At 42.1% G+C, this 26429-nt stretch overlaps 1 protein-coding gene across 5 annotated transcripts in view; it reads right to left on the minus strand.

Annotated features, from left to right (window-relative positions):
• The window catches only part of CHD6 (chromodomain helicase DNA binding protein 6), a 203209-nt gene that overhangs the window by 44699 nt on the left and 132081 nt on the right, over positions 1 to 26429 (minus strand). For all 5 annotated transcript variants that reach the window (XM_023626581.2, XM_070247062.1, XM_070247063.1 and 2 more), the window contains 7 exons: positions 12494 to 12658; positions 11079 to 11258; positions 9921 to 10031; positions 7967 to 8169; positions 7093 to 7292; positions 6220 to 6379; positions 2130 to 2219 (listed from right to left, as the gene is read on the minus strand). In XM_023626581.2, coding sequence (XP_023482349.1) covers positions 2130 to 2219; positions 6220 to 6379; positions 7093 to 7292; positions 7967 to 8169; positions 9921 to 10031; positions 11079 to 11258; positions 12494 to 12658 — 1109 coding nt within the window. The remainder of the gene's footprint in view (positions 1 to 2129; positions 2220 to 6219; positions 6380 to 7092; positions 7293 to 7966; positions 8170 to 9920; positions 10032 to 11078; positions 11259 to 12493; positions 12659 to 26429) is intronic.

The raw sequence follows: 26429 nt of genomic DNA on the forward strand, positions 1-26429 counted from the left end.
TTGAACATAGAACACCCCCCAAGTGGTTAAATTCGTACATGATCAAATGCTGAAAAGTGCTCAAATCATCTTGATTCAACATGCAGAGATCTCAAGCACTATCTGAGAACAAGAGAGTCTGCATTGGTACATGCAGGGATATGAAAAGAGCCTTTCAGAGGATAGGTGGCACCTCCTAGCAGCGGTGTCTGTTGGGTCAAAACTGATCAAAAATTGCACTTCCCCTGGACAAAGGGATGAACATAACTCGCCCTAGGGAGCAGACATGCAGGGATTAGCAAGCCTGTACCATCAGCCCCTCTCTCTGTTTCTGTCCATGTTCTGAAAGCTCACATTGACCTTTAGCTCACTGTCTTTATTTGTCTGAGAACAGACCTTACAATTTGAAGCGTTTGGGGTCTCGGGGGAGAACATCTACCTGGATGGCTCCTCCCTCCCAACTCCCAGCTCTCTGAGACGGTTCCTCTGTAGCATTTGAGGAACTTCTTCCATCAGGCTCTTATTGTGACACAGGCTGACTGCCCCTTGCTAGGTCCAGCTCCCTCTGTGGGGATGGTGGTGTTCCCTGGCCCCCACCTTTCCAGGCAGTGCTCCCTATCTGCCTCCACTACAGGGCCCACTGCTCTGCCTGCATGGTGCCATGGGATGAACGACTTTTCTGGGATGAACTGTTATTCCTTCTTCATGGCAACTTCTCCACAATAAGGCACTAAGCCTGAACAGCACAGGTGAGAACCAAGATGGAGGAAAGCAGAGGAAAGGTGGGAAGAGGGTGGGCCATAGACTCACCCTCTCTATGCTCTACCTGGCTTCCATCCATCTACATGTCTAAGAAAGCACATGACAGAGGGATGAATAAGTTCATGTAGATTACTTCTGCCAGGTAACACCTGATATAAGTGGTCAGGTTAAATTCTGCTACATTTATGCAACTCAAAAATTGAATCTTGGGGCCGGCCTGGTGGTGTAGCGGTTAAGTTCGCATGTTCTGCTTCTTGGCAGCCTGGGGTTTGCCGGTTCGGATCCCGGGTGAGGACATGGCACCACTTGGCACGCCACGCTGTGGCAGGCGTCCCACATATAAAGTAGAGGAAGATGGGCACAGATGTTAGCTCAGGGCCAGGCTTCCTCAGCAAAAAAGAGGAGGACTGGAAGTAGTTAGCTCAGGGCTAATCTTCCTCAAAAAAAAAAATTGAATCTTTTCACCAAAACACTCAACTTCTCTATCCCTACTAGAAATAACTACAATTAACTACAGAAAGCACATCAAGTAGTAACAGTCATTGTGATGCTTGCTCTTGATTACAAATTACCCCATGAGTAGGGCTGTTAATGTCCTTCACCTCTCATAGGAGCACCTTCTTTAGTGCTCCTATGACCACTAGAGCCATTAGCATTGCCTAATGGAAAGAAAGAGAAAGAAGAAACCATGGCCCTAGGTCATCTCAAAGCAAAGTTGAAATACCAACACTTCTGGTTTCCTGGGGAGCAACAGGCATTGTACAGGGCTGCATACTGCAGATATGGCAAAGGCGAAGGAGGCTGTGTGGTGATCCCACCTAGAAAGTGTGACTCTCTGACAGCTCGATCAAGTGGTAGCTAGGAACTTCACGTCTCATTCCCTGAAATTCGGGGGGATTCCCACAGGATTCTACAGCTTTGGAAATACTAACTTACAAAACTAAAGTGCAACAAATCAAACAGGTCACAAGGTATTATAAACATGATTAGCAAATAGAGGAGAACCACTCAAATGCAGAACAGTACTAAGGCCAAGAATGGGATTCTGAGTAACACTCCAGAGTATACCTGTCAGATCAAGTGTATCAAGTAATTAATACTCATTCTACAATGATTAGTTAAGGTAGAGAAATGACTGTTTTAAAGGAAAGTTTACAACACCACTGGGGGAAAAAACTACTAAAAAAACCTCACCAAAAGTTGTGTTTCTAAGAAAGTTTTCTCCTTTATGTGACTTGTAGGTGACCTGCTTGCACTTCCATCCAAGGGGCTGATCCTGGGCAGGTGGGAATATGGGCCTCCTGAAGCCCAGGCAGGTTTCTCCACTTGCACAAACAGGCACTTTTGGCAATTCTTTAACATTGAGAGCTAAGGCGGACTTGTTTTACCTGGCGGGAGTGCCTTCAAATGCTTTATCAGCTGCTTCTCCCAGTATTTCAGCTTTTAGGTAGTATAGCATCCGGACTCGCAAAAGTACCCTATGAAAGGTGAACACATTAATGCAAGCACATTAGAACCCAGGAGTGCCTGTGAACTGCCACACCCCAGTTGACATAGGGAAATTCTGGGCATTCCCATGTCGTTAGTGATAGGAAGCTGTATGTGAGAGAGCACTAGAAAGACAAAACACTAGGTAATGAAGGCAGCCGTTACTATGATTATCCCCATTTTACACAAGAAAAAGATATCTCATCAGTCATCTGTTAGGTCACCCTGAGAACCATGGGGTGCGGCAGAAACAGCATTCCTCCTGGTCCTTAAAAAGAGTACTCATCCCCCTCCATATGGCCACAATGACCTCTTAGGCAGAGCTGCCTTCCAAGAGGCTGGTTACCAGTTTACTAGTTTCCTGAAGAATGAGTAATGTTGAATGGTGCTGCTTTCAAACACTTTCACTTACACAGAGTTACATGAACATTTGAAGTCTTTTTCATAACAATACTGCCAGAAAGTGATCATGTCTTCTCTCCTGAGGTGCTCAATTCACTGTGATTCTGCATGGACCACACTCAGGCTCATGGGAATGCACTGAACGTGTTTGAGACAAGGCAATTAAGTAAGCTTTTGCTGGGCAACTACTGTGTGCCCTGCACAAGCTGGGTACTATGAGGTACATAACAAAAGTAAACAATTTAACTCCATTCTTGAGGAGCCCACAGCAGTTGAATTGTGAAATAAAACCTACCAAGAAAGAATAAGAGCACAGAAGATGACAGTGGGGGTCAAGGGAGGGGAAGGCTTAATGTATGCAAAACCAGGGTGAAAGTAAGGGCAGGCACAGAGAAGCTGATCATGTTCCAGGAGATGCTCCATACTCTCGGCTAAGCTGCAAAAAGGTTTAGAAGGAGTACTTATAACTTGCTCAACAGCAGTCAAGAGTAAAGGCTAACTATTAAAAACAAAGCCAATTTACATATACTTATATAGGAACTGATCTCCACACAAGTTGTTTAAAAAAGAGCACAAATAGTATGTAAAGTATGTATTATTTTAGGGGGATGGTAAAGGAGGCTATACATTCACCTACGCTGGTCCATGTCCAGGGTCTCTCTGGAAAAACCAGTATGGGTGGTTGCCTCTGGAGATGGAAACAAGGGAAGTGGAGGTGGGAGCAAAATTGACTTTTGATAAAAATCTTTTAAACACATACATGTCTTATCTATTTAAAAGATGTTAATAATGAAGGGCTGAGGCGTCTAAAAAAGCATAATTTCTTAGATCTAGGTAGAAATGCCACTTTCTGGGCTTGAGTTGTAGATGGCAACACACCAAGTTAGAACTTTTAGATTGGAACCCTTACTTTTCTGGTATACCATTCCTCACCTCAGCTGTCAATCAATTCAAATAATTTGGAGATTTTTTTTTGAAATCTGGTATCCCCTTCCAGTCACTCTCCCCACCCACAAATGGACAATCATCATCCTCACCTCTTACAGCTTAGATTTGAAGCAGTTGCTTTTTAACTTTTTAAAGTGCATTTGATGACAATTTCACGTCCCTAAATACTATACTATAATAAAAACAAACAAGGCTTTGAGTACTTACTATGTGCCAGCCGGTATTGGCTTACTGACTCCTCATAACAATGCTAAGAGGTAGGAAATATTATTATCCTCATTTTCTAGATGAAGGAAAGAAGGCACACAGAGGTTAAGTAATTCACCTGCTGGTAAGTAATGGAGCCAGGACTTAAATCCAGGCAGTCCTGATCCCAGAGCCTGTCTTAACCCTTATCTGATATTCGGGTGGCAGTAAATTTGCTAATTAACAGAACCCAGAACTCTAGAAGCTCACAGTCCAGTTATGCTGAAGAAATACTGCCTGTTCGTTGTACTTCAGGACAGAACCAGGACCAAAGATCAAAGGGTAGAAGTTTCAAGGAAGCAGATTTTAAATTCAGTGTACAGAAGGACAGTTAATTAGAATCATCTGGTGATTAAATAAGCCTCACTGAGAAATGGTAAACTCCTGTCACTAGGAAGGCTCAAGCAGAGGCTGGAAGACTCCTTATCAGGATACTGCCCACGGAACTCCCACACTGAGTGGGAAGAGCTACAAGGTCCCTGCCGGCTCTGAGCCTGGCTCTTGCTGAGCCAGAACTAAAGAGGACAGTGGTCTCCATTAGATTCAGAATATAAATGACAGTCACCATCTCCAAACTTGGAGAAGTGCTTTACTGCATTATTCTTTGATTCCCAGGGTCAGGCACGCACTCAGGAAAGGTCTTGTGGGTGGTGGTTAGAATGTTAAGGAATTTCTCAAACGTCAGAATTGGTTCTGGCCATCATCTGTGATCATCTCTGCAGGTGTCAAGGAAAGTTCTATGTCAGCCTCTCCAGTTCAGCGTACTCTAAGTGCTACAGATCCACATCTGCAGCTGTGGATGGAGAGCCAAATGCTGTTGCTGTAACTTAATAAGGCAAAACCTGAGTCCTTCGTTCTGCTCTTCATCTTTAGTGAATATAACAATTCTGACCCTGTCATGACTACAAGTATTGCCATTCTCCGAGCCTATGAGGCTTACAATCATGGAGTTAGCTGCTTCCATGTTCATCACACATTACAGATTCTTCCTTAGTCAGTCTCTCATATTTGACCCTTTCTCTCCAATTCTACAGTCAGCACCCTAATCTAAGTCCTCGTGATCAATATTTAAATTACGACAGAACTCTCCTAGTTGGCCATTCAGCTCTAGGTCTACCTACTCCATCTTGCTAACTGTTGCCAGTATAATTTTTCTCCCCAAATACCATTTTTTATCATGTCTCACCTGTTCAAGCAATATAGTTGCTTAATATTTACAATAGAATCCTTGGTTAGCCTGCCATACAAGATGGCTCATCAGTGAGTCCTCTTAGCTAGCCAAGAGCCTCCTCTGTCTGTCTCCCACATGGTGACTCTGATTCAGTCACAAGGAACATGCCATCAAGTCCTGCCCCAGTCAGGCTCTACTACCAACCGTGTGTACCTTAAGACTCAGCTTGAGATCTATTGTCCCCAAAGAGCTTGTGCTTTTGTGTACAGTGGTTTTTATTATGGTATTGGGCATGAGACTTAGCTTCAAATATTTGGAGAGACAAAAGGAAAGGATTTGACTTCATCCATAAAAGAAAAAAAAGACACAACCCAACAACAACTACAGGACCATTAGGTGGATGCTACAGGAAGGAAGGAAAACCCCAGCAAAACAGCCCTAATTTATAAGATAATAAACTCTTTATAACCAGACATGTGCAAGCAGAGATGTTCTCACTGCCTATCTGGAATGCTGGGCAGATGAGTCTAACATGGCCTAGGAAGCTAGATTAGATGCTCTCCAAGGGTCCTTTTAATTTTAATAGATATACTGTATAGTGATGTAAATATCCATGTGCAAACCTGTCATTGTCTTGTGGCTGAGTGCTCTGACTTCCCCAAACTAAACTTTACAAGAACAGAGTTTCATTTTCTATCACTTTTTCCTTGGTCTCTCCCCGCTCCACTGTTAGCCTAGGGATATAAAGAATACTATCTCAAATGCATGTCTGTCAAATACCTGGAGGCCATGAATTGCAATGGCAAACTATAAGAGGAGGCAATTTTGCATGGGAGCTTGGAGTAGTGGCCACTAAGGCTAGTCTTCTGCTCTTGCTAATGTGACCTCAGGGGCAGAGAAGGGAAAAGGAAAAGGAGAGAGAATAGTGAAATACACCAGTGTCCTAAATGGATTTTGAGGGTCAGGTGAGAAAAACCCTTGGGGGTACACACCGCATTGGTAGAGAGGTCAGGTTCTAGGGGAGAAGAGACAATATTAAAGGAGTTAGAGAAGCTTTAACACGAATGAATCCTGACCTGGCTCAGACCACGTATCGTGCCTTTCCAGACCTTGCATGGTGATAGAGGAACATCCAGTGGTCTCCTACGACCCTGTGGGGGTCCCAGGAGTCTGGAAAGTCTGAGTGGAGCTAACGCCAGGCGGTGGGGAAGGGGTGTACTCACTTGTTGCAGTGCTGTTTCAGGTGTTTCTTGTAGCCATCATCATGCAAGACCACCTCAGGGTTGCAGGTGGCCAGCCAGTCTGCATTCTTTAACTCTGGGAGCAGCAGCTGGTTCTTTGTTTTCTTCCCCTTCCTTCCTCTGGGAACTGGAGCAGACAACCCTGAAACAGAAAGGCAGGTTGATCAGCCAAGGCAGCTTAAACATGGGTGTTAGAACAGAGCTGGGCTAGGGTTGCAAAGAGGGAGCCAGGCTGTACTCAGTGGCCCTGGATGACAGACCCCACTCCTCAGTCCACCAAGTAGTGATGGTGGTGAGGAGATGCACCTGGTCCCCCACTTAGTGAACCCCAGCACTGTTCAGTGAGGCAGTAAGAATTTACCAGGTACCCTGTGAAAATCAAGAAAGGCATACCATAACCTGTGCCCTTTGGGAACTTACAACCTAGCCAGGGAAAAACAAATACTCAATTGGAAACCTGAAGGTGAGCTATGGCCAAGCACAGGGAAGGAGAAGCACAGCACAAGAAAAGGCAGAGACAGAGGTGGGAATGGGACGGAACAGTGAAATGCAAAAGACGAACCACAGAGCATGCAGTGTGAATTCCCAATTCAGGGGAGAAACCCCTGTGACGCTCAGGTTAGTGGGCAGGACTGGTCTGTAGCAAATTTCAAAAGGGCCCAACGGTACTTAAAATATCACAAGTAACATGGATGATTCTGAGGAAGAATCATCACGCTTTCCCACAGGCAACGTTCTTAAATATATCTCAGAAAGAGAAGTCCCCCAAAGCCACAGCAACATGGACCAACACAGGAAGAGCGATGGAAGTGCACCAAGTTTGCACTTCTCAGGTATGGCCCTGCCACCTCTCACCTGAGTGGTTCTGGAGGGTCTGGGCCTGCCCATCTTTGGTAGGTGTGATCAATTCCCAAATGAAACTCTTGATCTTCTCGTCCCCCTTGTAATGCTTGACACAGTATACCAGAAGGGCACGGCAAATCATCTCCATGTCCTTTTCATTCAGATGCCACTTGAATCGCCCATGAGTCAGGATGTCCTTCCACCGGCCCCAGCTGAGAGCAGAAATATAGAAGGGTATTGGGGGGAGGAAGGGCCATGCATGCCCTCAACACCGCAGGACAAACAGGAGCCAAGAGTGTTTCTTGTCCTCTGTTGGGTCTTTTAATCGCCCAGAGGGCTTTGTCCTGAAAGGCCTTCGAGGACCCCATGCTATCGTACACCAAATGTGACTAAGGTGACCTGGACATGGGACACTGAGATCGTCATATGACCACTAGAATGTTAAGAAGAGGGATCAAAGTATTTGGAGCAGGGAATAAATTTGGAATTAAAACAGAGTCCAGCTACAATATTCAAAAGCAATGGCGAGTTCCCAGAAGCTAACCCTTCTATTTCTACTAGAGCCGGAGCCCTTAACTGTATCATCTGGTACTCTGACTCCTTATATATCCTTGCGGGAAAAAGGCACGAAATAAGTACCAGGCAGCAAATGAGTAACAGAGATTTGCTGTGACAAGCACATGAGAAAATCATGACGTCTACAATATGGCAGCAGAGCATACAATGACCGAGGGGAACACGGGCAGAAAGTTCTCTCTCGCTCTAACAGATCCTCCATCAGTCCATAACTCCGAGGTGACTGGAGTGACACACTGGACAAATCTCAGGGACTGAAAAACAGAGGGAAAAACAACAACAACAACAAACAGGCAAAGCCAACACCCACCCAAAGATGAGCAGGTTCTTCTCTACTCGGAAGCATTCGGCTCGGAGGTAGCGTCTGGTTTTGTCATTGAGGCGCCTGGACCTCGTGGGCCTTTCATCAGAGTCACTGTCTAACTCTGAAAACTCCATGAGCTCATCCTCCTCAAAAGAGTTGTAGTGTTTGGTCTGCTTTCTCACGCGAGGCCGGTCAATCACTAAGCTTTCCTAGAAACAGAGAGGACTGCTGGAGAGAAAGCCCCTTTTCTCTCTCCCCCAATCACAATGCACCAGCATATCCTGTTGCCGTTCCTCAGGACACATTTGGGAAAGAATCACACTCTGGTCTGATCCTCTAGCAGGACAGGCTCTTCCCAGCACACCTGCTGTGTCTATTGACAAGCAGAGAGGATTCTCTGGGACTTGCTGAAGTTGGCATGTTCCCCAGCCCCCAGTGCTATCCACTACCATCTGCTATTTCTGCAGTCATTCTAACAGGGGTATGGGCAGGCAACGCCCCCCAGTGCCCAGAGTGGCAGTCTGCTCTTGCCAAGAAAGACTGGAGTGGTGCACCCCAGCTGTTATGCCCAGCATGCAGAGGCAATCTGTGCTCTGGAGACAGGTCGAGTCGGAGAATTCCATCTGCTCAGCAACTTTCTGAAGACAAACACAGATTCCTGCTGCTTCATTTTCTCCCTTCCACTGGCACTAACTACTAACCTTTTGTCTTTCACTGAACACGTAATCCCTCACTCAGGTACCTCATTCACTCTTGGTGGCTCCCCTGGCCATAACCATCGCCTCTTTTCTAGTCTCTACCCTTTCATGCTTCTCACCCCTTCTCCCTGTACCCCTTCCAAAAGCTAGCCTAAGCTCCTGAATACTCCTCTACACAGGCCAGATAAATCTCTAGAGTCATCCCTGCTTCAATCACCTCGCTTCCCACCTTAGAACGCTCCAACTGGCTCCTTACTGTCTATAGAGCAAGGGCTTTTCCTTCTCCCTCTCACCCATTGTCCTACACAAAGAGTAACTTCCTGATTATAATCTTGTAAAACACTTACAACAGGTTTTACAAAAGAGACTGCAGAATCTTCCTATTAGGAGAAAAGAGGATGGATTAAACGACCTCTGGCGATCCTACAGAAGAATGCTTAAGGCTGGGTGCTGGTTACTGAATCAGCCAGATATAGCTAGACATAAGCAGAGGTTGTCTCCTGGGTTTATGGGCCCACAAGAGTTCAACACTCACCCAAGAAGACAGGTAGAAAGTGATGTGTGCTCATCACGAAGTGAGGTGATAAGGTCAGAGACGCAGGGAAGGGAAACTAACATTTAAGGAGTGCCTCACACAATGGGCTGGCAGTTACAGTCACAACTGTTATCTCCAACTTGGCAAAGTGGGTATCTTCATCTCCTTTTTTCACATGTCTCAGTGAGATCAAGTACCTTGCCCTAAGGCATACAGCTGGTCAGTGGCAGAGCTGGTTTCATTTCAAGGCCATTCTCTTTCTCATGTTCAGAAATAGGAAAATTCAAGATACTGAAAGAATGGAGGTGAAGCCAACAAACTTTTCTTCATCATGCTACTTTCCTTTTCCTAGTATTCATCGGAGGTGAAGTTCCCTATGTTCACAGGAAGTGTTGAAATGGAGGTAAAATAGTCACAGGCCAAGGATGGGATGCTGGCTTCGGTCAGAGGGCTGAACTTGACCTTTTGGGCCAGTTCCAGGTCTGTTTTTGTCTAATTTCTCAGGTGCCCAGTAGACTGTATGTCTCATGAAGTCATTTTTAAATTATAAGTTAACATTTATCAAGCTCTGCCTATGTGCCAGGCATGTTTTAAGTGCATTACACATAGCATCTCATTTAAGAACTAAGGCTAAGAAGTAAATAATTACTTGAGCTGTGTGGGAATTTATGGTGCTATAAGATATCCCTGAAATGTTCAATGGAATAAAATATTCTTAATGCTGTACCTTTTCATTCTTTGCTTCAGTGTCCAGTTCAGCTATTTTAGCCCATTTCTGCCAGAAGTTTGGGTCATCTAAGGAGATATCTGTTCTGTTTCCTGAAGCCACAAAGCTAGCCTGTGAAGAAAACAAGTCAATAAACTGCACCTGAACACAATACAAACTATAGAACACCTATGTTATTTCAACTGCACCAGAAACTCAAGTATATTATCCACCTGGGTTCAAAAGCAAAACATCTAACAGAGCCTCCAAAATTAATGTAAAAATCTCCAAGCTATTCTTTTTTAAATTTTATTTTAAAGACTGGGTGACGAAATTACAATTTCAACCTACAGGATCATTTTTTGAAACTTAAAACTTGGAAGCCAGAAGACAACCCCTGGAAGGTAATGACAATGTGCTAATTGATGTCTAGTTCTCTGTGAAAGGGTTAATTCTTAAAACTTCTATAGATGTAATTTTCCTTGAAGTTCACCAGTTACCAAATGTCTGCCATAGGAAAGGCACTGGGTTGGGCAGTATGAGGCATACAGAGATGAGAGATGACTCACAGCACAAAATGTCCTACTGAAAAGTCTTACCTAAGTCACCAAACTGGAGATTTGATCAAACAGGTCACAAAGCTCACAGAGCCTGTGGCCAGGGAAACCTGAGAGTGATCTGATAAGTGGTCTGATTAGATGAATTCTAAACGATTAGTGACCTGAAGGGCAGAGGAAAGAGGCACCTAGACTAAATGAATAAAATCCCTTTTCTCATAAAATGAACAAAGTACTTGCTTGAGTTTAAGGAATGGAGAGTTCAACGGAATTTCAACTTTCTGACTCTGATCAAGGATGGCTCCACAAGGGAACCAAGACGACCATTCAAGGGTTTCAGAACAGTCTTTGCGAACAGTGAATAGTGCAAACTGAAGTGTCATCCTGCCCGAGGAAGATCAGCTCCCAAAGGCTATGAGTGATCTTTTCTTTCTATAGCTTCTGACTCATTATTCAGACTCCCTCTAAGAATCTGCATCTTCAGAGTGTCACACAGAATAGATGTGTAGCCAGATAATCTCAACAGTTTACATTTAGAGAAACAGAAGCCTGGCGTTGAGACTCAAAGAATAAACAATTTTCTTTCGCTCCCACCCCAACAGACTCTGAGAAGGACTTATACCTTGGCGAACGTGGATCCTTTCCCTTCAGACTGGATGGTGATGGTATGGGTTCTCCTCTGCAGAATCTGGTCTATGTCTTCTTCACAGAATTTGGAGCCTTCGTCTTCCTCATCCATTAAGGCTCCATAAGCACCTTTCCGAAGCAAGTCTTCTACCTCCATTTTTGAAAGCTGCTGCACCTGGACAGGTCACCAAAGGCTACTCACAAAGTGTAAAATGCACAGGAGAAAAACAGCCTCAAATCTGGCCTTCATGATTCTGTACACAGTTCTTCCACTAATTGCACATGTCAGAAGAATAAAGACATGCACAAGAAGCTTTAGAAAATGAAAACTCAGATAAAGACAAGAGAACTATGGGGAGAACAGGCAGACAATCCTCTATAGGGAGCTCTGGGATAAGACCCACATGACCCAATGGCCCTAACATTCTTCAGGACATTGGTTATTATCAAATGTCACAAGCCATTGAATTATGCACCACCGAAGAGGATACTGTTAATGTTTATTTTATATTTTAGTTTGAGTCTGTATCTTTAAAAACCTCCAGATGTACCAAACGAAAGAATAATGATTTATGTGTTATTAAATAAATACATTAGTATTGGAAATGATGTCATTTCTTAACTAAAGAAAGGATCCCGTGCCAAGTGTGATTTTCTCAACTGCCTGTTGAAAATAGGAAATGAGAGTTCAAAACACCCTTTCCTGGTTCTAATTAAGAATCTGGTTCTCTTTATATCAATCACAAGAGGGAATTCCATGACTCCCAGCATGGGTCACTTGAAGTATTATACTTAGAAACATATGCATAGCTATGAGGATACAGAATATCTGGACTAAAGACAACTCATTTAGAAGGTTTTAATTCCCAAGCTCTGATGCTGAGCCTAGAGATTAAGGAGATATTCTGCTTTGCTTGCCTATACTTTAGTACAATTTAAGAATCTTAGCTGCAATTTTTATCCCCCCTAGAGAGAAAAAAAAAGATTTTATTTACTGCCATACTTCAAGCTGCTAATTTATTCATTCATTTATTCACTGACCACCATGTATTGAACATCTTTAATATGCCAAGTACTGTTAGGGGCCATGGAGACTACAGATAAAATAGGTTCCATTATACTCTCAGGGAGCTCAAAGTCCAGAGTGTGAGATAAAGCATGGTGACAATCCATATTTAGAGTTAAGAGTGTTAAGATCTACTGACATCTAATGGGCACTGTTAAAAACTGTTTACTGAAGTGTTACTAAATGTTAGGCAATCCTGCCACATAACTGCTCCTACAAATTTCTTTTATCCACCTGCAATTAGTAAAAGTGAATCTTAAAACAAGCATAGGAAGAAGAATCCAGAGAGGTGCGGGCTGCGTGACGAACGCTGGAGGCTCCAGAGCATGTTCTGTCATACTCACGCCATTGGTGCTGCCCTTTCGGTTGATGTCCTGAAGAACAGCCTTGTCCAGACCCAGCTTTAGGCTGGCCTTGTCAAACATTTCCCGCTCGTAGGAATTCCGAGTAATGAGGCGATACACCTTCACGGCTTTGCTCTGGCCTATCCGGTGACATCGGGCCTGAGCCTGGGAAAGAAGGAGGATCATATGCATCATGTAGCCTGATATAATGGCAGCAGCCCAAAGAACATGAAAATGTTTAAATATCACGTGGCTCTCCTAGTTATGAGTCACAGGACTGATTTCGAAACGTAATTCACCCAACTGTCAGCTGCCCCTTCAAGGTCACTCATTTCTTCACCCATTATTTACTGCGTGACTACTATGTGCTGGGATAAAGTGATGAGAAGGACAAGGCTTTATACCCTCCCAACTTGTGGTCTGAGGGCAGCTACTCATTCCCAGAACACTGTCCTGCTCTCTTGGGAAATGCCTCAGAGCTGGCAGCATCACTTTTTAGTTTTTTCATTTCACTACAGAAATTTTCAAACACAGACAAAAGTTGAAAAAATGTATAATGACCGCTTATGGACAATGCTGTTTCAACTCCATTACGCCCCTACCCTCCAAGATTTTTAATGAAGTAAATCCTAGGCAACATATTGTTTCACCATTACATATTTCAGTATGTATTTCTGAATATGACTCTTGTAAAACATATTACCAATGCCACACTTAAAAAAATTAATTCTTAGTACCAACTATCTAGCTAGTGTTCTAATTTACTTGCTTATCTCATATACTTTTTTTTCAGTTTGCTTGCTTAGATCAAGATTCAAATAAAGACCATACACTGTAATTGGCTGATATGTCTCAAGTCTCTCTTAATCTATAGATACTCCCCACTTTTGAACTACCTTTTTTTCAAATGTAACTTATTTGTTGAAGAGACCAAGTATCTGTCCTATAGCTTCTTACAGTATACATTTTGCCTCCTGCATCCTGGGTGTGTCACTGAATAGGTTCCTCTATTCCCTGTATTTCCTCTAAACTGGAAGTTATATCTTGAGACTTGATCAGGTCAAGATTTGATTTTTAGCAAGTATATTTCATAGGTGGTATCTGAATTTCCATCAAGAGGCACATGATATATGGTTGTCTTTCTTCTGAATTGACGATCATTGTCTAGATGCACTATTTCATTAGGGACTACATCTCCCTTCATCATTTTTTTGGTTACCCTGATGTACAGTTCACACAGGAGAGACAAGCTAAATGTTTAATTCCTTTATTAGTTTCCAAAATAACACCCTACAAAAGTGACCAATGAAGATTTTTATTGGTTTTGGAAGGAACACAATGAAGTTATGCATTTAAATATATGTGCTGTTTTATTGCCCTGCAGTTGTTATTCTTATTGCTGTTCAAATATAGCCTGGGGGAGCCTCGTCAAGTCAGCTCTTAAGTTTTTTTTGACATAATCCAGTCAAAAATAGAAAAGAGGGAGACTAAAATAAACTCTGACGTTACAGTGGATTTGGAGGTACCACTGTGAACTTACGGTTGGGGGTGTGTGTATGTGTGTGTGTGTGCACCCATGCATGCAAATATACATATACATACAGATATAGACATGTCTGTGTGTTATATCAAAGATCAGTAGCCTTTGATAGCTCCCTTGCTTTCTGGTACGACATGTTCCACACTCCTAATATATATTTCCTACCCAGACCTGGATGCAGCCTCTTTTCTCAAGGGTCCTAGTTTCTTTTAGTGGGAAATGGTAGTTAAGAGACAACAGTCTGGATGCTCTCGGGGTGCTCACTGCTACTAGGTTGGTCACTGTTTCTAAGTCTATTCAGTAGACAAAAATAGTAAGTGTTGGTGTGTGTACAGTATATACAACCTCGTGTATAGCACATATAAGACAAAATGTATCATGAGATCATACTGATATTTTTAATTCAAATTTAGGATTACTGGATTTTAACTTCATCAACCACACATCTGTATCTCTTTTTAACCGTGTTGAAAAGCTCAGTTCTCAACCACACCACTATCATTACTCATTTGATTTATCCCACAATAAATATAACAGTCTCAGAAAAACAGTAACATTACAATCTCCCAAAAGCCTAATTACTGAAAACAATGTAAGATTTTTGTTTACCCCGTCTCAGGGTTATAGCCCACTAAGTATGTACAGTCAAATTATAGCATTTTAAATACACACTTGGAAGTACGCCTCTTTTGTGTAGTAGCAGGGTTAGCAATTCTGAAACTTACTTTCTGTGTCGTCTAGGATTGAGCAAGTGAGTAAATATACTGGGGGTGATAGAAGTCAGGATTTTCACTTTTGAAGACGACATTACAAATATGGAAAGAAGGAAAACTAGAATAGCTATGTGGTGTCAGAATGGATTTGGAGGTATCACTATTAACACATGGTTAGGTGTGTGCATGTGCATACAAACATACGTATATACAGATAGAGAAACAGATACGGATATGTGTATGTTTTTGTATACATGTGTGAATACACACTTACACATGAATGCACTTTATGTATATGTGTACGCTTCTATTTTGTGTGTGCATGTGTGTGTATTCCAGCTATATCATATCCACTGAGAGGGCTTGGAAGCAGTGGCATCCCAGTAGCAAAGAAACTGTCAGATCTTGGTTTCTAAATACCATTCATCATAAGACAGAACACAAGGGATGTTAGAAAAATGGTTAATTCCAGGGCTGGGGTAGACAAAGTATAGGATGAGCCTGAAATATATTACTGTGCCAGATATAAGGAAGCACTCAAAGAATGATAGAGACATATCAAAACAACACTTGAAACTTGAAGAGGCTTCTGCTGGCTAAGTCTAGGACTATTTGAACATCAAAATAAATATAGCAATGGATTATAACTCAAGGAAAAAAAAACAACCCATGAGTTCATACTGACATACATAAATCAATGAGAGAAAAGGAAAAACTCTTCCTTATAGTAGAATATAACTAACAAATATGGAGTGACAGAGTTAGAAACTCATCACTTTGCAACCATCATAGTGATAACTGATTCAGACAAAAATAATCAATGGAAACTAAAACCAGTGGGTGAAAACTTTGATAAGGAACAAGTATTTTCACAGTCTCAAAGTCTCTCTCCAAAATTACTTATTAATTTCAAAGGGAAAAATAGCTACTTTATAATGGAGAAATCTGGCAGATATCACTTAACTAAGGTATCAAAGTCAATATTATCAGACAAACAGACATCGTGTTCCTCCTGATGTGCTATGTGAAGAAGGACATATCACTTCAGTGGTATTACTAAATCTGAATCCAATACTGAGGAAATACAGACAAACACAAATTGAGGGACAATTTATAAACAATTAGCCTGTACTCTTTAAAAACATCAAGGTCATCAAAGAAAAAGAAAGATCGAGGAACTCTTCCAGATTTACAGGAGACTAAAGAGATATGAGAACTCAACGTAACAGGTGCCCCTGGATTGGATCTTAGACTGGGGGAATAACAGCTATAAAGGACGTTGAAAGAAATGATAAAACTTGAATATGAACTGTGGATTGGAGACAGTATTCTTTCTTATTTCCTGATTCTGAAAACTGAACTGCAGTTATACAAGAGAACATCCTTGCACTTAGGAGATACACACTAAAGCACTGAGAGGGCAAATTACTCTCAATGGTTCACACAAAAAATGGTGTGTGTATGTGCATGCACATGTGCGTGTCTATGTATGTACCCAGAGGCAGAGAGTTAGAGAGGGCAAAAACGATAACGTAAACGGGGCAAAATGTAAACAACTGGTGAATCTGGATAAAGGGTATACCAGGGTTGCAAACTGAAATTATATCAAAATGAAAATGTAAAAAATACTACATATAGATATTTGAAATAATTTCTCTCTTGGAGTTATGCTGTCCACCTGATATATAGCTATATTAAACTGTTTCATTTTGCTTTGAATTTCAGGGACTGATCTTCCCCTCATTAATTTAACCACAATAAAGAGGGTGGAGGAAAAAAACCTAAACCAAGTAACTTTGCAAAATGGTATTTTGATCATATATTGTAAGACTAGTGACCAAAAAACACTATAGACAAATATTATATGCTGGTAAATTTATTCTTCACAGAAAATGGGTTAGCAATTCTGGAACTACTTTATGTGTAGACTGGGATTGAATAAATAAGTAAATATATTGTGTATATATTTGGATGTGTGTATCATGTGGATGATAATGAGATTCAGGCTCTCTCTGCCAGAGAAAGGAGTCACAAATATGGAAGAAGGGGAGACTAGAATGAATTCCGTGGTGTAGCAATGGACTCAGAAATCTCACTACGGATAGATGGAATGAATACAGATGTGTCCTATGAGTGCTTGTGTTAGTACACGTACACTATTTCCTAGCTTTGTCCACTCAGAGAGTGTAGAAGTAACAGCACTCCAGTAGCAATGAGCCAGATATTTAGTAGCCAGATCTTGGTTTCTAAATGCCATTCTCAAATAAAAGGAACCAAGGATCTTTGGAGAAACCGTCAATTCCATGGCTGTGGCAGGAAAAAAGCAACATGAACCTGAGCATCTTGTGGTGCCAGAAAGTAAGGAAGTGCTCAAAAGCTGAAGGAAGTATGTCAAAAGGACACAGAAGCCAACTTTAAGGACCTCCCAATGACCAAATCTGAACAAAATAAATAATGAGAGTAATGAAATACAACCCACAAAATAAAATAAAATGAGTCCATACTGACATAAATAAATAAATGGGGGACAAAGGACAGCTGTCCTTTACAGTAGAATTCCAGTTAATAAATGTAGAACGAATGACTCAAATAGAAAATTACCATTAGCCAAACACCATGGTAATAACTATTGAAGGCATTAGCCATTGACGGATGTTAAAATTAATAGGCAAAGTACGATGAGAAACAGGATAAGTCTCAAAATATCTCCTCTCAAGACACTGATTAATTTTAAATGTAAACATAGTTATTTTACAGTGGAGAAATCTGGCAGACACCACCTCAACCAAGTAATCAAGGATAATATCACAAGTAATAAGATATATTGATGTCATGCATCCCCTGACATGATTCACTGAGAAGGATATAACATCACTTCTATGATATTCTTGCCAAAAATGCAAACACCTATCAGGCAAACACAAATTAAGGGACATTCTACGAAACAGCTGGTTAGTACTCTTCCAAAGTGCCAAGGTCATGAAACATAAGGAAAGACAGGAGCCATCACAGATTGACGAGGCTAAGGAGGTATGACTTCTAACGTGGGATCCTGGATTGGATCCTGGACTAGCAAAATGACATTTACAGGAAACTGAAAGAATATGAATAAGGTCTGTAGATTAAATAAGAGTATTGCATCAATGTTAATTTTCTGTAATAAACAGAATTAATAATTCTTTCAATAATTATACTATGATTACATAAAATATTAACATTAAGAGAAGCTGGGTCCTAGAACTCTGCACCTTTTTGCAACTGTTTTTAAGTTTAAAATGATTTCAGCATAAGAAGTTTTTAAAAATTAATTTTGTTTTATAATGTTGTAAAATACTTAGGATGGTTCCAAAGGCATATTCAGAAAAACTAGCTTCTATCCCTGTCACATCCATCCTGTTCCCTCTCTCTCTCTATAGGTAACCATTTAAAAATAAAGTTATCTGTTTGTTTTATCCTTCCTGGGGGAAGGGGACAGACAGATAGACACACAGCCTTTTTAGATAAATGTTAGCATAGTACACAGTCATATGCTGCACAATGACATTTCAATCAATGATGGACTGCATACATGATGGTGGTCCCGTAAGATTAGTACCATACAGCCTAGGTGTGCAGCAGGCTACACCATCTAGGTTTGTGTAAGTACACTGTACGATGTTCACACAATAATGAAATCTCCTAACAACGCATTTCTCTGTTGTATGCGATGCATGACTGTACATTCTTTTTCCGCCTTATTTTTTTTCAGCCAATAATATATACAAGAGATGACTCCATAGCAGTATGTAGAGATATTCCTCATTCTTTTACCAAAGCTAAATATACAACGGCTTAGTCAATCAGTCTTCTATTCCTGGACACCTAAGGTATTCAGTCTTTGGCTATTAGAATTAGTTGCCATACCTTCTTTTTGTATCTTTAGTGGTAGTAAATCTTCATTATTAGGAGAAGATTTGATGGGTAACTCTGGTAAATAAAGGAAGTGCTCAAGGTAAGCAGTATGGTTTATGAAACCTATAAAGCAGTAATAATATACGGCCGTAAGTACTGACAATGATTTTCTTTTTCTGGCTCATCTGGTGTTGAATGTAAATTACAAGAGGGAGTGTAAGAAATGTTCTGAGCAAAGGCCTAAGAGAGGAATGCTGCAGACCCTTCCAATCACCTTATTGTCCACTTTTCCTTTCTTCCTCACTATCAGAACCCTGATTCTTGTATATGGAAGCAACGTGTTCTACTGAAACCATTTTCAGCCTCCCAGGGTTGGCGAGGTAATGCAGCTCTGGATAATGAGCTGAAGCAGAAGTCTATTAGGGATAGCTAGGAAAGTTCTGCTTTCCTGAAAAAAGCATCATGCCTTCCTTCCTTATTTTTCCCGCCTGGGGTCTGAAGCATCCATCTTAGAACCAAGGGGATGTACACCACACTCACAGAGGAGGATGGTGGAGCAGAAAGAGAGGAACCTGGGACTCTGACAAAATTGTGAAGCCACCTCACTGGTCCTGGACTACCCATCACTGGACTTCTGTTAATTGAGAAAAACAAACCTCTGTTTGGAGGGGCGCCACTGTCACAAGCAGCTAAATGTTACCAGGAGATAAACATATGCTCTCCCAAGATGACTTACCTGAAAGATAACAGGATGAGTTCTGCCACATTTAAGAGACTTGTCATTTTACAGTCAAATCTCGAATAGTTAATTATACATTCCTTATTTTCCTAATCAGAACTCACACATACAAAAACATGGTAGGGTAAGAAACGTTCAGAACTAGGGCAGCAACTGAGATGAAGCTCAAAAAAGATACATCAGCAAAGGGATAAATACAGAACCTTTGGGGTAGGCTACAAGTAGGGGGCATGGTGACGCCCCCACCAAGGGAAAATTATAGAGCTCTAATGCTCTCCTGTTGGATATGCAGGCTTATAGTTGTTTATCACTTTTTAATACATTTGAGGTGAACAAAGGCCTAAGGGAAACAAGTAGCGACATTCAGGAAAAGAACAAAACAAAACACAACAGGTACAGATCCCAGTGACTACTACAATGGGAAGAAAGGGGCAGTGGCTCAGTTGTCCAAACAGTGACAGATTTCAAATTGATTCCAGTGCTGAATTTACTATTGTCACTTTCAAGTCCAGAACTTGGCAAAACTTTTTATCACATCTTTACAATCATGTGAAAATTAAACAGTTGGTACAAAGAATCCAAGCATAATGTTGATTCCTCTCTTGACTCTTATACTAGTTTTCCAAATCATTAGCTCTATTACATTTAAAAAGCATATTTTAATACTTTGAAATACTATTTGTTCCTCAAATGAAAATCTACATAATCAGAGAGGTTAAAAAAATTATCTAGTCTCATCTGAACCCAACAACTTTTAGCATGCTGGTATAGTCTCCCAGCCCATTTTCTATGCACAAGTTTTATTTCAAGCTCAGCATCTTTACATTTCTCCTGGCACTCTAAAAATCTGCATCTGCAGGCCGCCTACTCATGCAGAAGAGGAATCAGGGGCTATCTATGCAGTATGAACCAGGGAGCAACGGGAATCTTCCCTCCCTCAACCATCTCCTCTGCAGGCCTACGTCTAGCATCTGAAATTTCCAGTTCCAGATCTATTCCTTGGGGTTAAGGTATCATCCCCTCTCAAAATGTAAATGCCTTTGGGAAAGTGCACAAATATCTGCCCACTACACTCTACTTCTACTGTGTGATTCAGTTTATCACCCAAACCAGTCTTGGGGTACTTTTGTTTCTCCAGAGCCTAGGGCTCAATAAATATTTCCAAAGTCAGTCAAGAGCTGGCTGAGAACAGGAAGGAGAGGAGTTGACAGCAGGGAAAAAGGCATTTTTGGGCAGCATAAAAAAATGAGCAGGGAGTGAAAAAAGAGAGGACATTGAAAAGAGAGGTGCGAAAGCACTCAGAAGAACCTGGGCTCACTTTACTTGGGCTGTGCTGTACAGTAAGTGCCCGTCCCACCTCTTCAGGCGTGCCACCTCTGCTCATTCCCAATCTGCGTGCTCACACTTTTTGTTTCCTCTGTCTGGAACATTCTTCTTTCTGATCTCATTAATTTAAGATCCTTCCCCTCCTTTAAGTCTCTGCTCGGAGGTCAACTTCTTAAAGAAGCCTTCCTAGACCATTCTCTCAATCATGGCACCCAATCCCCATCATTCATATTCTATTTTATTTCTTTGCAATAAGTCCTACTATCTATAACTATTTCATTTATTTTTCCTTGTTTATTGTCTCCCTATACCACTAAAATGAAAGATCCATGAGTGCACAAACTATTGGTCTTGTTCACTGCTGTGTTTCTAACACTTTAAATAGTGCCCAGCACACCCTGTATTTGTTCAACAAATACATACTGCATGACTGGATTATGTAACAGAGCATTCACAAATTCTTATTTTCTTCTAGCAAAGAAAAGTAAATTTAATAGAGTCTAGTCCTTCAAGCTCCAGGCATACCTACTGTCAACAAAAAGGTGGAGCCAGTAATACGGTGGCAGCAGAGGAAGTGGCAAAGAGGACCAGCACCTCTCCTTTCTTGGAGCAGTGTGTCAGGCCCTTGGAGTCCTGTTTCCCAGTGATCATGGAAGGGGCTCTGGCTCCTCAGGCTGGATTCCCTCCTCCCTTCCAAAATCCCGTGGGCATGCAGCAGCTGCATTACCCTATGGCTGTGCTCTCTGCCAGTACACCTGTTCGCAGGCTTTCCGAATCTCCCTTCAGGGACCTCATCAACAGGAAGAGAGAACTGTGCAGTCCCACCACTGTTACTCTGAACCCTGTTCAACCCTAAGGAACTCTCGCCTCAAAAAGCAAAAAGCTCCCAGAGAAGAATGAGAGATGTCATGGAGCAACAAAAGAGCAAGGTGCCGGGGCTGGCCCCGTGGCTGAGTGGTTAAGTTCGCGCGCTCCGCTGCAGGTGGCCCAGTGTTTCGTCGGTTCGAATCCTGGGCGCGGACATGGCACTGCTCGTCAGACCACGCTGAGGCAGCGTCCCACATGCCACAACTAGAGGAACCCACAACGAAGAATACACAACTATGTACCGGGGGGCTTTGGGGAGAAAAAGGGAAAAAATAAAAAAAAATCTTAAAAAAAAAAAAAAAAAAGAGCAAGGTGCCTGTGGCCTCTGTGAGGGGAGGCATGGTACCCTGCTTGCTGTTCCCAACAGGCCCGTCTCTGCCCTCAGAACCAGCAGAGCCAGCTTCCTCCAAATGAGAAGAAAAGAAACAAATTTCTCACTGCTTTTTTTCCTTCTCAGGCTACTGTCACCACCCTTTGCCATTTTTTAACCTCAGGTGTTACAGGTATTACAGAAAACCTAGACAAAACCCGCTGCAGGTGACGAACCAGGACTGAATCACAGGTGAGCCTCCTGAATGAAGGTGAGAAAAGGTGAATTTACACTCTTGATTTTTTCACATGCATTGATGCTAACACAGACATATTCGAGGTTTGATGAAGTATGTGGCATTTACCTGACGTCTTTGTGTTAGACCTCACTGTTAAAGGAACTTAAAACTGGTTTACCTCTGACAGACCAAATAAAATGAAAATATTATGGAGGTCCTTCAGTACTAACTCCAGTCTCTTGTTATCCCTATGTAGTGCTCATTTCCTATCCTGGATCTTAACGAACTTGTGCCTTTACTTTTCTGGAAAGGGGGAGGAGGAGGATTTGGGAAGGAGAAAGTACTGCTAGGCTGACAGAACAGACACTACAGCAGGAGTCCTAGTTCCCTATCCACATATTTCTAGAAGGAAATATCTACTCCAAGGAAGTAACACAAGAGAGTCTGTCTCTCTGTCTCTCTCCATCCTCCTTCCTCTCTTTATTCCAAAGGAGAGACTGACCTGATCGGTGAAATACGAGACATGGTCTAAGCTCCTGCAGACTCACCCCACCCCCTCATCTGAGCTGAGGATGAGCAGAGAGCCTTCTCTGTCACTGGCAGACATAACAGGGCAGCCTCTGCTCTGAGGACGACTGCCAGCCGCTCTGGATGGGTAAGGTTAATCTTGGGATGAGGGTGTGCCCATGTGCAGGAGTTTTAGGAATCCTAATTCTGGCCACAGGTCAAGCTGTATCATCTGACCCACCTTCACAACTGATTAAAGCTGATGTTTTGATCCTCCATTGCACTCCTGTGTCTACTTCTTAATTGGTTCAGATCTAGGTATGGGAGAAGGATATAATTTACTGAACTACTCAGACTCTAACAAGACCAAAGGAAACAGCATATGACATTCAATGCCATGTTACGAAGACCTAGATTTAAATACATATATCTCTCTAGCAAGTCCCGAGCCTCTAATTCTATCCCCAAAGCACAGAAAACCCTAGTAAAATGATCAAAAGAGAGGGCTGAATGAATGAACTTTTAATAATAATAACAAAAATGCACCAGAAAAGGTAATACCACTCTCTGATTTTCAGCTGACTTTTCAGAGAATGGAGCTCCATCCTTCAGCTGTGGAAGCTGGTTTGTCTGTAGGCCTGCCTCAGGGACTCAGACCTACTTTAGCTGTGCCCAGCATCCACCAATCACGTTGGCTTCACCTTCAAGGCTCTGAGGGGGTCTGCCTAGAATCAGTCAAGAAACAGTGTCCTGGCACTGTCACTGCTGTCCTGGCTGGGGATAGCCATGGACTGCCCCAGAGCTTTCCAGGCTGTTTGAGACCAGAGTGAACACTCACATTTTCTATCAAGTGAACTCTGACCTCTGGAGCAATGGTAAAATTCCACTAGGGTATGGGGTTAAGAACCTGTTCATAATGGGACTTTCTTTTCCATTGCCCTGACATTTACATCAGGCAGTATGCGCCTCAATCCACTCACAGACAAATGTTCTATGCCAAGCCCATCTTCCAAAGGAGATACGACCATCTTCTATCATAAAAGGAATTGTGGCTCTTCAATAACGTTAAATAACTACAGCTAAAGGAAAGCTTTCACTCATTTACAAAAAATATGTGGGTATGTATATGTATGTGAATGACTATGTGTAAGTTAACATGACCTAACTAGCAAGGACCGTACTGGGGAACAATCTGGTTACATTTTCTACTCTGTAGAGTTAGGAACACATTTCACTGATTTTCACAGCTGATTTAGCTGCAGTCCTGTGACCAAAATGATGATCTCAGAGTCCCAGTCTCCAGACTCTCTCCTCTACATCATATTTATAGAACGTGGACACAAAGGCAAACGACAGGGAGAGGGTGTGTGTTGAGTGTGCATTGTTCTGTGGGTAGTCTCCAGCTCTTGGGCCTGCCTCCCTAGGCCAAGTAAGCACAGAACCTTGCTCCATCTCTGTGGACAATTCAGAACTCAGACGTTCCTTTTTCTACCATATCTTCCCTACAGCCCACCAATCCCACTCCCCAATAACCACTGATCTGATTCCCTGCCCTAAAATTACTCTACTCAATCCTTTCATTTCTACCCATTCTGGTCAGATACCTCAAAAATAAAGGACAGTTCCTCCTAAGTTACAAAACTTTAAATAAAAATAACCAAAAAAGCAGAAACTGGTAGATCTAGAAAGAGCAGCAGTAGCCAGTCTGGAAGACCATGAGTTGAGGAATTCTAACTTGGACCTGGGGCTGCCATTATCACTGAAGCCCCACCCATTTATCATTTGCTACATTCTCAGTACAAGTTCTCACCCTGGATTGCCCATAGTACTGGTGGTCTTTGTCTCTTCATTCAGGTTCAGCATTAGCGAAAGTTCCTACTGAAAGACCTTACACTATCCAGTTTTAGTCTGCACTCCACTGATGTTCCGTTATTCATCTCTTGCCAGTTCCCCAGCAGCGGACATTAAAAACAGCTTTTCCTTGAGCCAGCCCCAATGGCCTAGGGGTTAAAATTCGGCATGCTCTGCTTTGGTGGCTGGGCTCGAAACCACACCACTCGTCTGTCAGTCACCATGCGGTGGCGGCAGCTCACGTAGAGGAACTAGAAGGACTTACAACTATGTACTGGAGCTTTGGGGAGAAAAAAAAGGAGGATTGGCAACAGATGTTAGCCCAGGGTGAATCTTTCCCGGCAAAAAAGGAAACAAACAAATGAAAAAACTCAGCTTTTCCAAAGCTTCTGCCTTCTCCTCTGACCCTAATTCAGGACAGCCCCACCCACCCCCTCTGGCTGCTACACAGACGAATTGATCACCTCAGATGACTTCACCTTCTCCATCAAGCTTGAGCCTTCTCATTCTTGCTCTTTCCTTTTCTTCGCGTTGTACCTATTCAATGTCTAGATTTCACTAGGTGAAGCACCGTGATTCTAAAATCCTTGCCTCTGTCCATGCTAGCCCTATGCTTTCAATTTTCCTCCTGGTAATTCCTTCAGGCAGGCCCAGCTAACATGGCCTCAAAACGGTCACTCAATTTTGGTTTCTTGTACCATCATTCCCCCAGGTACCAAGCCTCACAGTCAGGTGGGTAGTGCAAAGGAGCAGAGAACTTTACAGCTGTCGAGGACTTAAGAAATCATCTGTATCAGGTTCGGCAAGCTTCTTCTATAATAGTAAATATTTAGATGTTATGGGCTATGAGGTTTCTGTTGCAATACTCTGCCATCGTAACATGAAAGCAAACACAAATAATACGTATACGAATGGCTGTGGCTGTATTCCAACAAAACTATTTAAGAAACAGGCAGATAGGCCACAGGCAATAGTTTCCCACTCCTTGATCTGTATCACTATCCTAATTAGGTTCTTACTAGTGACCTGATCAAACATTAGTTTTTGCTTATTATTATTATTTTGGTGTTGAATATGTTAACTCATTTAAAAACTGGTTATTCATTATATCTAGCAACTCATCTTTGACCCAAATATCCCATCACCAGTAGAAAGGCCTGATGGTGAGTTGGTCACATGTACTGATTTTCTTTCAAGTGGGATTTGAACCTAGTACCACACAATTCGTTTTACAATGATTTTTTTTCCTGAGTTTTAGCCAACTATCACCAATTTAATCATGTAATGAATTGGTTTTTCAACTAGTAGACTGCTTTCGTCAAATAAAATGTTATTTGGAAACTCATTAATGAAAAAACCAAAGCAGAATGACTGTGTGAAGTGGTGGGTAGAGAGGAAGCCCAGAGACCCATCAGCTTAGCTCCTTTCCCTTGCGGTATTCCCTCGGGCGGCTCTTCAGTTTTGTGAAACAGCAGCCTCCAAACTTCTTTATCAATCACCTGTATCATGAAAAAGGTTTTGGGGCACCCACTACCCTCCTCACCACACATTCACATTCTGAGTATTAGTAAATGTCCCAAGATACAAAATATACTTAGGTTAAAGTTCATTGTTAATGATAAGATGTAAATCTGTATTCTAGTCTTCTCATAAGTCAGAATCTTTCTGGCTGACTTATTGTCCAATCTGGTCAGAATGTCACTGTTTTTACTTTCAAACAGAGTTGATGAAGCGCTCTGAACCAGAAGTGTTAGCTGTGCCATTGTCTTCTTTGTTTATGCTTGCTTTTTCAAATGTATTAACTCCAATCTTTGCAATAATCCTTTAAAATCACCATTATTGAGTTTGGTTAAAACCAGAAAATGTAGTCTGCAAATGCACTTAACTGGGCACATACGAACTCTAATATGCTGCGTTAAGTGCAGAGCAAATGAACCAGTCACCCTGCTACGCC

This window comes from Equus caballus, chromosome 22 (genome assembly GCF_041296265.1).
Source record: "Equus caballus isolate H_3958 breed thoroughbred chromosome 22, TB-T2T, whole genome shotgun sequence".
In the NCBI taxonomy this organism is placed as follows: domain Eukaryota; kingdom Metazoa; phylum Chordata; class Mammalia; order Perissodactyla; family Equidae; genus Equus; species Equus caballus.